The 12073-nt window shown below is 40.9% G+C and overlaps 1 protein-coding gene across 1 annotated transcript; it reads left to right on the top strand.

Moving 5' to 3' along the window:
• Positions 1–2744: 2744 nt before the first annotated feature.
• Positions 2745–4976, top strand: LOC311128970 (fidgetin-like; the record flags this gene model as incomplete). Its single annotated transcript, XM_084161200.1, has 1 exon — positions 2745–4976. The coding sequence occupies exon 1, from the start codon at positions 2748–2750 to the stop codon at positions 4974–4976; it is 2229 nt and encodes a 742-aa protein (XP_084017326.1). The 5' UTR covers positions 2745–2747.
• Between the last annotated feature and the right edge of the window lie 7097 nt (positions 4977–12073).

The following is a 12073-nucleotide window of genomic DNA, read 5'->3' as shown; positions in this document are numbered from 1 at the left end:
ACACAAGATCTAGAGAAATTCGCCATTGTTGCCTGATTTGGTTTGAATTGGTTTGTGTGGCGTGTGTGTGTACTTTACTGATCCCCTGAATGTTTAACCTAAAGCTACTCCCTTAAACATCCCTTTTAGATGTTAGGAGATAAGTATTAGGAGAAGTTTTCGTTGATATTTTTATGACGCATGGATACGCTTTAAATTAACACAGTTGTCCATGCTAATGTCATCCATGAAGTGTGTAATCACATTTCATGTAGTTATTGGGTAAGCTCAACGTCTTTCAAGTGTCCTCACATGTCTTGACTGAAAGCCATGGCTAGGCAAGTATATAGTCTACTATGTTGGGGAAAACCAAATTTTCAAACCAAGTTTGTTTATAGTTTGTCACAAACCTTTCAAAGTGAAGTGCTGTGCCCCTTTCTACAGAGAGCGGGATGGCTCTCTGTGTTAGCCCTCATCCACAGTTCAGTGGGTTTTCACTGACTTGCTGTATTTAAATAACTTTCTTTTCTTGCTGGCTTTCCATTTATTTAATGGCCAAGTGCAGTCAAAAACGTGATTTTCCTGTGTTTTATATACACCCCCCCCACACTCAGACCACTCCAAGGCAGTCCTAGCAAAATGCTTGCTTGAGAAATTGCTCTTTGCTAAGAAGCATTTTTTCTATATATTTTTTACCATTTTAATTCAAAACAATCACAGTATGATACTTAATTATTACCCAGGAATGATTTGATATTGAGATGCGTAAGTACACTTTGCAAGAAGCGCCTCTCGGATTGTCTAAAGTGCCACTTTGTGCAGAGAGGATTTCAAAGAAAAAAGTATCTTTCTGCACTATGTGCATTGGTGACATTGAAAATGATTTATGTTAAATGTGATGGACAACAATTGTAGAAGACAATTGTAGAATATTGATTCTATCCAATCTCTTTGCTTATGCAAAGCTAGAACTTTATGTGGTAAGTGTACAGATAATGTAATAAAAGCCATTAAAATGAGAGGCGGAATATTGTTTGAGGCCCTTATACATTTGAATGTGTTGTTGCAGAAAAAATTTACCACTTCAAATATCAAACTTTTTTGTATTGCTACGTACCACCCACATGCATCAAGAGGACTTTACTAAGAGGACTAATGACCTAGAACATAAAGGATGAGTAATGCTAGAAATATGAAAGGTCTAAGGGTACAGTAATCAGTGAAAGTATCTTTTTGAATTCCCAAGACAGCCACAAGCAGTCCCCTGGAACACCTACAGCACAGTATGGAGCCTATTCCTCCACTGATACTTTTTTTAAAGCATCTATCATCCCATGATTTAATGCTAAGTGTTTTTATATTGCCGCTTCAAGTACACTGTTACTTGGATATGTCTATCTGTATTATTCTCTGTTTCAAATGGTACAGACTTGTCTCTCAGATCATTGTCTTGTTCTATAGATTGTATTTACTGTGAATAGACTTGCCGCTAGCTACGGTACATTATGGCTGTTGTGAGTGATAGGGCTCTTTGCCATGGGCTTTTCTTAACCATTAGCTTGGAAGGCTGACAGCCGTGTGAGCCATAGCATGGATCTCTTTGACTAAAACCTTGTAAATTAACACAATTAGCGCAGCAGCATCCTGCTAATTAGCTCCTGGTGCCTGTTGTGGCGGCTGGGCAAGCGGCTGGAAGTGAGTCATGAGGGCAACCACATGCTTCTCTGTTACTACACAAACACTACGCTGTAATCCGCCGCTGGATGCTCTCTGTTTGTTTCCTAAAGATTTGGATGGGGACTTAAGCTACTGGGCGATGTCATATTGTGCTGCTACACATGTGGCTGGTCGAGTTGGACCAATAAACCAGGAATGGATGGTTTTGCATTGTGATTCAGTGTTTACTAATAGAGTTTCAAGTCAGATTAACTTTGATAAGGACTGCTTGTGTGTGTGTGTGTGTGTGTGTGTGTGTGTGTGTGTGTGTGTGTGTGTGTGTGTGTGTGTGTGTGTGTGTGTGTGCCGTGTCAATGTTTGTTTTAATACTGTAAACACAGCGGTCTGTTTCTTTCTTGGGTATATCTTTCTTTGATAATCCCATGCTGAGTCTAAGATGACAGCATATGTAATGACTTGTGTTTGCAGATGGAGTTTAGGATTAAACTTGATCATGCCTTTTGAGCCCTGGAGGCAATGAAATTAAGTCTGGGAAGAGGGAAAGACAAGTGAAGCACGTTTTTTCCCTCTCGCTCTGTAGACTGGGAAGGAGCAGCCAGACACAGGGCTGTTGTAATTCATGCCGGGCAGCAGGGTTTGTGTGATGAAAGCGACAGAGCGCTGCCTGAGAGATTGCTTTGCTGCACTCCTCGAAGCAGATTTGAAACTATCTCGGAATGCCTTAGATGAGAGTTGGATTATATACTGACCTGCACTGTCTATGACATTCTGTTCTGTGCAGGGTGCATTATACTGTGCTAACCAGGTTTTGCGTCCCAAATTCACACACTGCCAATGATGTAACCGGTCAGCGGAGCCTGTTTTGCAGTAGAGGAAGTTAGTTGTATGAAGGTATTGGGAATTTTTTTAACAAAGTAATTTGTTAGTTCATTGCCACAAAGACCACTTTTCCACCATGTTAAATGTACCAACTTTTTTCTAGACACAAAAATGCTGACAACTACTTGAGAAAACTGAGAATAAATAGAAACTGCTATCTGATAGTCATTTTGACCCATCTCTCTCTTTTTGTCGGGTGTTTAGGCCTAAAGATGCAGTGGACCCCAGAGCATGCGCAGTGGGCCGAGCAGCACTTTGACATCTCCTCCACCACCCGCTCCCCTGCACACAAAGTGGAGGCCTACCGGGGTCACCTGCAGCGCACCTACCAGTATGCCTGGGCAAACGACGACATCTCTGCACTCACCGCCTCCAACCTGCTGAAGAAATACGCAGAGAAGTACTCTGGGATTTTAGAGGGTCAGAGTGAAAGAGCGCTGCTCTGCTCATATTCCGATGGCACTCCTGGACTCCTGAATGGACGTAAGTCAGAGAGTGAGTCCTGGCAGGAGGGGATTTACTCAATGAACTGCGCTCCAGATGTTATATCTGTGAACAAAGCTGGAATGACAGCTGCTCTTCCCCCAACAGACGTGTCGGCCAGCATAGGTAGCTCCCCAGGGGTGGCCAGCAGCCTGAACGAGCCCAGCTATTCCAGCAGTAACTGTGGGAGTCACACAGCCACCAGTCTACACTCGGGTCTGTCCTCTCAGGAATACTCTACAGGCTACAATGGCTCCTACCTGCACTCTAGTTACAGTGGGCAGACCACCCCAGGCCTCCCCTCTCAACACCCCTCTCCTTTGCACAGTACTGGTCTCATACAACCCCCTGCTCCACCACCTCCCCCTACTTTAGTGCCCAGCTACAACGTGGGGTCTCCCAACCTCTCCAACTACAATTATCCTCCGACGGGGTATCCCTCACAGACAGTTGTTGCCCCTGGCTATAGCCCTGGTGGGGGCCCCCCTCCCTCTTCCTATCTGCCATCCGGCATCGCAGCTCCCACGCCCCTACCACCCACTACACTCCCTGGCTATACCTACCAGTCCCATATCCATGCACCAATTGCACCAACACCTTTGAATGGCAGCTCAGCCAACTCATTGAAAAGAAAAGCTTTCTACATGACGGGGCATGGAGATATGGACTCCAGCTATAGTAATTTCAACTACAACCAACAGCACTCCTCACAAAGCCCTATGTACAGAATACCAGACAACAGCATCTCAGACTCAAGCAGAGGGAATGGATTTGACAGGAATGCTGATGCGTCATCTTTAGCGTTTAAGCCTACGAAGCAGCCAATATCCTCAGATCAGCAAAGAAAATTTAGCAGTCAGTCTGGCAGAGCACTTACCCCTCCCTCCTATGGATCAAACAAAAGCTCTGTGGGAAGCCTGAGATCGGTTGAGTCCTTTGGAAAGTTTAGATCCCCCATCACGAGTGAGCAGAGTGAAGAGCGCAGACAGCGCCTCTCCCATTCCATTGCAGGGTCGGACATTGGCAGAGCTACCTCATCCAGCCACACTGCAGAGGAGCAGCTGAAGAACAGCGATGCCAACGTGGTGGAGTTGGTCACCACAGAGATCCTTCAGCCCGGTCCCCCAGTGGACTGGAGTGACATAGCTGGTCTGGAGCTGGCCAAAGCAGCCATCAAAGAAGAGATTCTGTGGCCCATTTTGAGGCCAGACATGTTCAGTGGACTTGCCACATTACCTCGGAGCCTCCTTCTCTTCGGACCTCAGGGAACAGGCAGAACACTGCTGGGCCGCTGCATGGCCAGCCAGCTGGGGGCTGCCTTCCTGCAGCTCAGTGGCTCAGCCCTGGTGACCAAGTGGCTGGGGGAGGGCGAGAAGATTGTCCAGGCATCCTTCCTGTTGGCTCGGTGTCGCCAGCCCTCAGTGGTGTTCATCAGTGAGGTGGACATGCTTCTATCGGCCCAGCTCAGCGAGGAGAGCCCGGTGAACATGATCCAGAGCGAGCTTCTCATGCAGCTGGACAATGTGCTGACCACAGCCAAGGACCATGTCCTAGTGGTCTGCTCCACCAGTAAGCCTGAGGAGATCCACGATTCCCTGAGGAGGTACTTCACCAAACGGCTCCTCATCCCCCTACCTGACAGCACAGCACGGCGCCAGATAATCAGCCAACTGCTCTCACAGCACAACTATTGCCTCAGTGACAAAGAGGTGTCACTGCTGGTCCAGCGGATGGAGGGCTTTTCAGGACTGGACGTGGCCCGGCTGTGCCAGGAGGCAGTGGTAGGACCACTCCATGGCATCCCAGCTTCTGACCTCTCAGCCATCCATCCCAGCCAGATGAGACCAGTCTCCTACCAAGACTTTGAAAATGTATTTAGCAAATTCCAGCCCAGCATATCACAAAAAGAACTGGACACATACACCGAATGGAATAAAATGTTTGGTTGTAGTCAATGAAACTGAAGCATTAGAATATGTGGGCAGGAAACCCTTTTAGAGGTATACCATTTAGAATTCTCCTCAGTAAACTAGGCAAGTGAAAATTACAGATAGTGGTGACCTTAACACCTGCAGTACAGTAAAGGCGTAAGGATAGTCCTGAGAGAAGCAAAGGCACACTTCAGACAACAGCTGGCAATCTGCACACAACACAGAGAAATATTATTTTGATGCTTGAAACTGCTGAGGCCAAGTGGGTACGTTTTGCATTACATTTTAGTCATTGAGCAAAGGCTCTTATCCAGCTACATACATTTTTGTACTGGTCCCCCATGGGAATTGAACCCACAACCCTGGCGTTGCAAATGCCATGCTCTACCAACTGAGCCACACGGGAGCTAGAGTCTATAGGGTAGAGTATAACAGCATGGAACCTCTGTGTGTATATGTCATTCTGTTGTTGTGGAGATTTAGTTGCTATTAAGTGCCTGAAGTGGTGCTCTTTTATTTAGTGTTATTATTTCTTTGCCTCACAATCTACATTTGTGGCATGTGCTAATATAAAAAGCTTTAATATGAGACAAAAACAAAAAAATGGCTTTTTTCCAATGAAACAGTATTCCTCAACTGTGTCTGCTTTGCGGTCTCTGTGGACAGGAGAAAGTATGTGGTATTGGTAATCTGAACCCTAATTTATATACATAATTTCTTTTGAAAACTCAGGAAAGTGATTGTGATATGTACAGTACCTCAAAAGATTTTGTCAAAGCACGACAAACTGCTAAGAGCATTTGGCTTGCTTTTGAGGGTTATGGTACCTCAATAGGCTAAAAATGACAAGAGTATGACTTTGAATGTACCAGAGGAATTCTGCAGTATTTGGAAGACAAAAGGAGGAGTATTGTGTTTTTCTTAGCGATTTTCTAAGCGAAGAATCCCATTGTGAATATAGTTTTATTTGAACATTTCTTAAATTCTATCAACTATAACACATTCGACTGGCCTTGATCCAGAGTACATGAACACGTTGTAGTTTTTTTCTTAAACTTCATTTGTAGGAGAAAGCATAACATATGTATTTCTCGAACATTATCAGCAGCTTAATTGTGTATCTCATCTGCAGATTAAACTGCCAAGCCTCTTGCGGCAGAATAATGGCAAGATACATTTGCTGAAGACAAGCATCATGAGGTTGAAACAGACAGCTTCCCAAGGTATTTAATTCGATCCCGCTGCTGTTTTATTATCATTAAAACCTAAGAATAATGTATGCCATAAGTTATTTTCTACCTCAGTTTATTAGTTTTCTCTGAAAGCAGAATCTAAGGGGATGGCTAGATGACAGAGCCTATTTCGCTTATTAAACTATGAAGCCTATTGAGGGAACAAAAAAGCTGCCTATCTGTCAACAAAATCAGCTTGAGTTAGTGTTACACCTTCAGTGTAGTCCCCATTCATAGACACCTATGTATTAATTTCTCAGAGTAGGTTGGTCTTGAAAAGGGGTCTGGGGACAGGTGTGGCCATTAGCCCTTTCTTTGAGCCCTTCTTCAAGTGTCACTTCTTACAGCAAAGCTTTTTTATTATTAACTATCAGTGTTTAGTAAAATGCCAGAACAGGGGCAATGTAGACACAGAGGTCTGACAACTGCATGAAAGAGCCTTGCATTTAATGTATATTTTTTCTCATTTTATTTTATTTTACTAAAGCAGTATGAAAACTATTGCAAGGCACTAGTACAGTGGAAGGGATGCCACCAGATACAGTACCACTAAAAGTGTTAGCAGTACAGTGCAGGTGCACTGAGGGATCTTGCGTTTATGTTTACTAGCATTTCAATGTGGTATTTCCCCAATTTGTATTTCTTATATTTACATATTTCTCTGCTCTTACTCAGCTTATTTTGTTTACTCCAAAACACGCACTGTTACAATTACAAAAGTAATTTGTTAAATGACTGCACTTACTGAGCAACAGGAGGCCATAGAATCACTGATTGTCCATGACAGTTCCCTGTTCTAGTGTAGTCTCAAGACACCTGGCTTTGTTAAAAAGCTTTGAACTGCTTTTTCATTAACACTATTACAAAGAATAACAGCTGCACAAAGAAACAACACTGCAACAAAAAAAATAGCTACATTGATGTCCCCAAAATCTAAATCTATACTAAATCTGCTTGTTTTATTGTATTTTATCTTTGTATCTTATTTTGCTATATGGCTTTTATTGCCTTAGATAAATAGGATAAAAGTCCCCTGAAGTTCAAGTGTAGTTAACCAAATGAACTTTTCAAGCTTTGTTCTGTCATACAAAAATGTGTTTGTAGGTCTCCCTTGATGCCAAAGTGAAATCAACAGTTTTATTTTGACATAAGCTCATTGAACTCAAAATGGCAATTATTTATTTAACAGCGAGTTAAGCAGATTTTGCATGTGCAAGTAGGACACATTCATGAATTTAAGGCAAATAAATTAAACGTAAAGGAAATAGCTTTTGAACAAGTTATACATTATTAAACTACATTACACCAACGATAAGAGCAGTAGAACAGGAAAAACAAAGCGATCAACTAAAAAAATGGCACCACATTCAAACACAAATTATTCTCTTTCCTGAGTGTAAGGATGTTCACTGAAGTAAGTAATTCAGTCTGGAGGAGAACAATGTGAAGAATCGGCCTATATAGTAAAATACGTACAACAAACTAGATAGGTTGATAAGCACATCTATTCTCCCTCATTTCTGACAATGTTAAAACAAATTCACATAGAAGTATGAGTTATAGATCTGTCATTCTAAGAAGTGGTATATCTGTTCTATGCGCGCTATTTCTATGCTTCCTGTGCTTAAGTTTAGTTTTTGTGTCTTTTACTTTCGGTTTTGTACACCAGCTTCAAACAGCTGAAAATACAATATTTTTGGTTATGAAAATTATATTTTACAGCGGTTTAGATGGTACAATAATTATCTACACTATACTTGCTTGTTTTGTCACATAAACTGAAATTAGGTGAACTACTAGAATTTTAGCAACCAGGAAATGGCAGAGCGATTTCTGCATAGTGCATCTTTAATCACTTGAATTCAGTGTCCCCTCTGGGTGGGTTTTGTACAGAACTGCTATAAATGTTAGCTTCATCTTTATGTAGTCTTATCTGTTTTATATTTGAAGGTTGTTCTTTATAACCATTTCTACCTCATTGCTACATATTGTACATGTAGTACTTATGTTCTGTCTTTTTGAATGTCATGCATTTGTAAAAAAAAAATATATACAAAAAATACAAAGAATATTAAAAAATAACAAAAGTTATAAAAAGTATCAAAAATGAACAGCTTGCCCTTGAATTCGAACAGTCTACCTCAGAAAGACTGAACAGTATTAGCAGCAAAACTGATGACACATTTATGAGTGTAAAGGTGACGATAATGCACACATACTTGAGATACTGACTTCTATGGGCTATATAAGTACTCATAATGCCACATTTCTGCAAGAATATTGTGGGCTGTATAGGTATTCTCCAAGGTCTGTAATGCAAAATCTGTTTTTAAACTATAATGACTCGCTTTAATCCTTTGTGAATTGTTGTAGTGCGCATGTTAATGTGTATGTGTGTGCACTTACAATTGAACGTGTAAGTGTGAGGGGGTTAACATTAAGATATGTGAAATTCAAATTTATACATTTCATACACATGTACAGGAAATAAACTTGCACATATGTGTACTCAATGTACATTTGCTATTGATATATACATATTAAAATGCACCACATACATGTTTATATGTGTGTATGTATTGCCATACCTGCAGTCAATGTAAATGTATTTTCATCTATTCCAAGGTACAGTACAAAAAAACAAAATACTGAATAAAGATGTTTTTTCTGGAAACCAAATGTGTTTTCTTATATCTCCACTCATTGGTTAGACATGATTGTTGTCCATGTTTGCAATGTGTGTTTACAATTTCAGTTCTGACATTGATAGTGTTATTCAAGAGATATAACATTTGGAAACGTAAGTTATTTCCTCTGAAAGACCTATACAATGCACAATACAAATGATGCTCTCTGAGATGGTCATATCTGTCTTCAAGGCTTTGTCTTATTAGAAAATTGCTTTGACTGTATAATTGTGATCCTACCATTAACCAAATGTGTTGTTTTTACAGTCATTCAAATGTTATGATCAAATGTTATCTTTACTAAAAACAACGAGGGAGGATTATAAAATCACACACCTCGGTTCACAGCTCCACATTGCCTCTGATTCTCTTTATGTAAATTGCACATTTATGAGTAGATTTCCTTTTTTTTATGGTATCAATATATAGTTGATGGTATGTGCGTAGGAAGCTGCTGTACAATTAACATTAAGGAAAAAAGTCCCAGTGCATTTTATTCCCAGTGCTGTTTCATTTGTAATGCTGTGTGTCTCTTTTTCTGCAGTATGCACATATAAACAATCTGTGATTTATGGATGCATTCCAACAGGATTTCTCTCCATTATACACAGAACAACCCTGGGCCTAATCACAACAATGAAGGTTATCAAAAGCAGAAACAAAATGTGAAATATTTTTATTAGCTGTTTCCACGTGTTGACATTTGTAATTTATGTCTATGGTACTAATTGTGGAGGACAAAGAGAACAAGCATACCTCAAATAAAAGTCTGAATTAAACCTTTTACCTAAGTTTATGTCCATTATCTTGTTTTAGTAAACATGTGTGGAATGCAGTTACTATACATGGATATATTGCTACCTACCTTTCCTTTTGACAACCATGATTGTTATACGTGTTCAAGATAGGTAAGCTTCCAATTTTACAACATAGAACCTATGCCTTTGTACTTACAGTGCTACTGCAGACCTTTATTGGAGTGAAAATTATCATCCCTTTTATAACGCATCATTTTCTATGTTAGGTCACTTAACCTATTGGCTACACATTTTCCTTTGGCGACCGTGCTAACCTAAGTCAATGTGGAATCCCCCACTTTGCCTATCTTGAAATGGGTAAGTTTCCATAGTACTACAATAAAGATTTGAGTATGTCTTCCATATTGTAGCTGGGCAATTGCTTGTCAAACCTTCTGCAATAATAGTAATTATAGTAGTAATAATTTAGTATTGAAACATTTTTTAAATCTCATTTGCCACTTCACTATCATGCTACTATCTCAACTTATCTAAATAATAGTCTGTTTATTTATCCTGTTTGTCACCCACTGTGCTTCTCTAGCCATTCCCCTATGTGATGCAAAACTAGGACCTGGTTATCTACTGCTACACCTTCAATGGAATAATTATTTACCGATAACTTAACACATTCACATTTTGGTAGAAAGTCTTTTTTAAATAACCTTTTAGAAAAATATTTACCTATACAGACATTTTGCATTCTACTCTTTTGTTTCCCTCCATTCGGGGGAAGGTAGCCGAGCGTTGGGCCAGTAACCAAAAGGTTCCTGGTTCAAATACCCAAGGTGCAAAATCTGTCAATGTGCCCATGAGCAAGGCACTTAACCCTAATTGCTCCTGTAAGTTGCTCTGGAAAAGAGTGTCTAGTCAAATGTCATTGCATTTTTTAACAGGAGCATTTGACGAGGAAAATAATTCAGTGCTGATAAGAGGAAAATAAAGTTGCGTCAAACGAAGTACATTGAAGTTATTAGTGGGTATTTTGTAAATATCAAAGATCCACTTGTCTCAGTGTTCTGTGGTTCATTTGCATTCTGATGAAACTGTAGTGGATGTGTGTGAACTCAGGGGTTATCTGCGGCGCTGCAGCACTGAGCAGCCGAATCAGACAGCCCAACAACCGCCTGGCTCAAGAGGATGAGCCACGGACCTTTCTCAAATCACTTCCTTCATAACAATTAAAATATGCAAAGTGATAATTTTCCTTAAGTAGTCTTAAATGTGCAATCTATTTAGATGTGAGGGAAATTGGCTAAAGCTTGTGGTGGGGGTGGGGGGTGGTGGGGGTGAATAAATTATGCAAATATAGAATGGACTCTTGAAAGCCAAATGTTTCTGTAATAAGCATACTGTTTCATTTAATATTTAGCCTCTTATTAAAAGAGACAGTTCTTTTGCACTGTCTGATGGCTATATCTGACACAAGCTCATGGAAATTACTGCTAGACTAAATGCTGAAGCATTTTGGTAGCTTTTAGATGATGGTTACATTCACAAAGTAATTATGCGCTGGAGAGTCCAGAAATAAGGTTTAATTACACAGTAATCTCCTCTGATGGACACTGGGAAGTGTAAGCACTGCCAGACTGCAATCCATCAATGACAAACCCCTGGCCACTTTTAATTCCTCCTCATTTGCATCATAACCTCCGCACCAAGTTGCACAAATGCTGTTAAATGTTAATAGGACCTGTCTCTCTACTCAAAATGAATGCTTAAGCCATTACATCTCTCCCCCTCTCTCTTTCTCTCTCCTCTCCCTCTCTCCCCTCCCCCTGTCTGTTTTTCTCTCTACCCTCCCCATCTCTCTCTCCCACTCCCACACTCTTTCCATTCTCACGAGCCCCCACATAACTAGCTCCTCTTCAGGAGGAACGTTCAGCAGATGAGACAGTGCATGGTCAATGCTGTGCTAATTAGGAGCAGCATGTAAAGTTTTATCTCTCAAGTGCTAACAAACTGTAGAGACAAGTCTAATGCTGGGGCTGCGTTTGTGTGTGTGTGTGTGTGTGTGTGTGTGTGTGTGTGTGTGTGTGTGTGTGTGTGTGTGTGTGTGTGTGTGTGTGTGTGTGTGTGTAAACACACTCATAGAGCAGTAAGTGTTGTCAACAACGTGGTGCTGTGTGTGATTTGGCCCTGAAGTCATATTTAATCCCTATCCTAAGGGACCAGGCAAAATTACATTTTTATTAATTGAAAATTGTTAGTGGTGCTGTGTGTGTGCAGCAGACACATTACTGTTCCTCTTTAGAGCTCTGTGGGGTTGATTAGAACTAGGGTGTCTCATTATCAGCATGTCTCAACCATACATTAAAATAACACCATTATATTACGGACTACCCAGTGTACTGCTTGAAGCATAGCTCCCAGGGAGGTGGCATTAACCCCCTAGAGTCGATGTCTGC

Source organism: Coregonus lavaretus (assembly GCF_964263955.1).
Source record: "Coregonus lavaretus genome assembly, chromosome: 5".
NCBI classification, from domain to species: domain Eukaryota; kingdom Metazoa; phylum Chordata; class Actinopteri; order Salmoniformes; family Salmonidae; genus Coregonus; species Coregonus lavaretus.
This window is presented reverse-complemented; position numbering and strand designations above follow the sequence as displayed.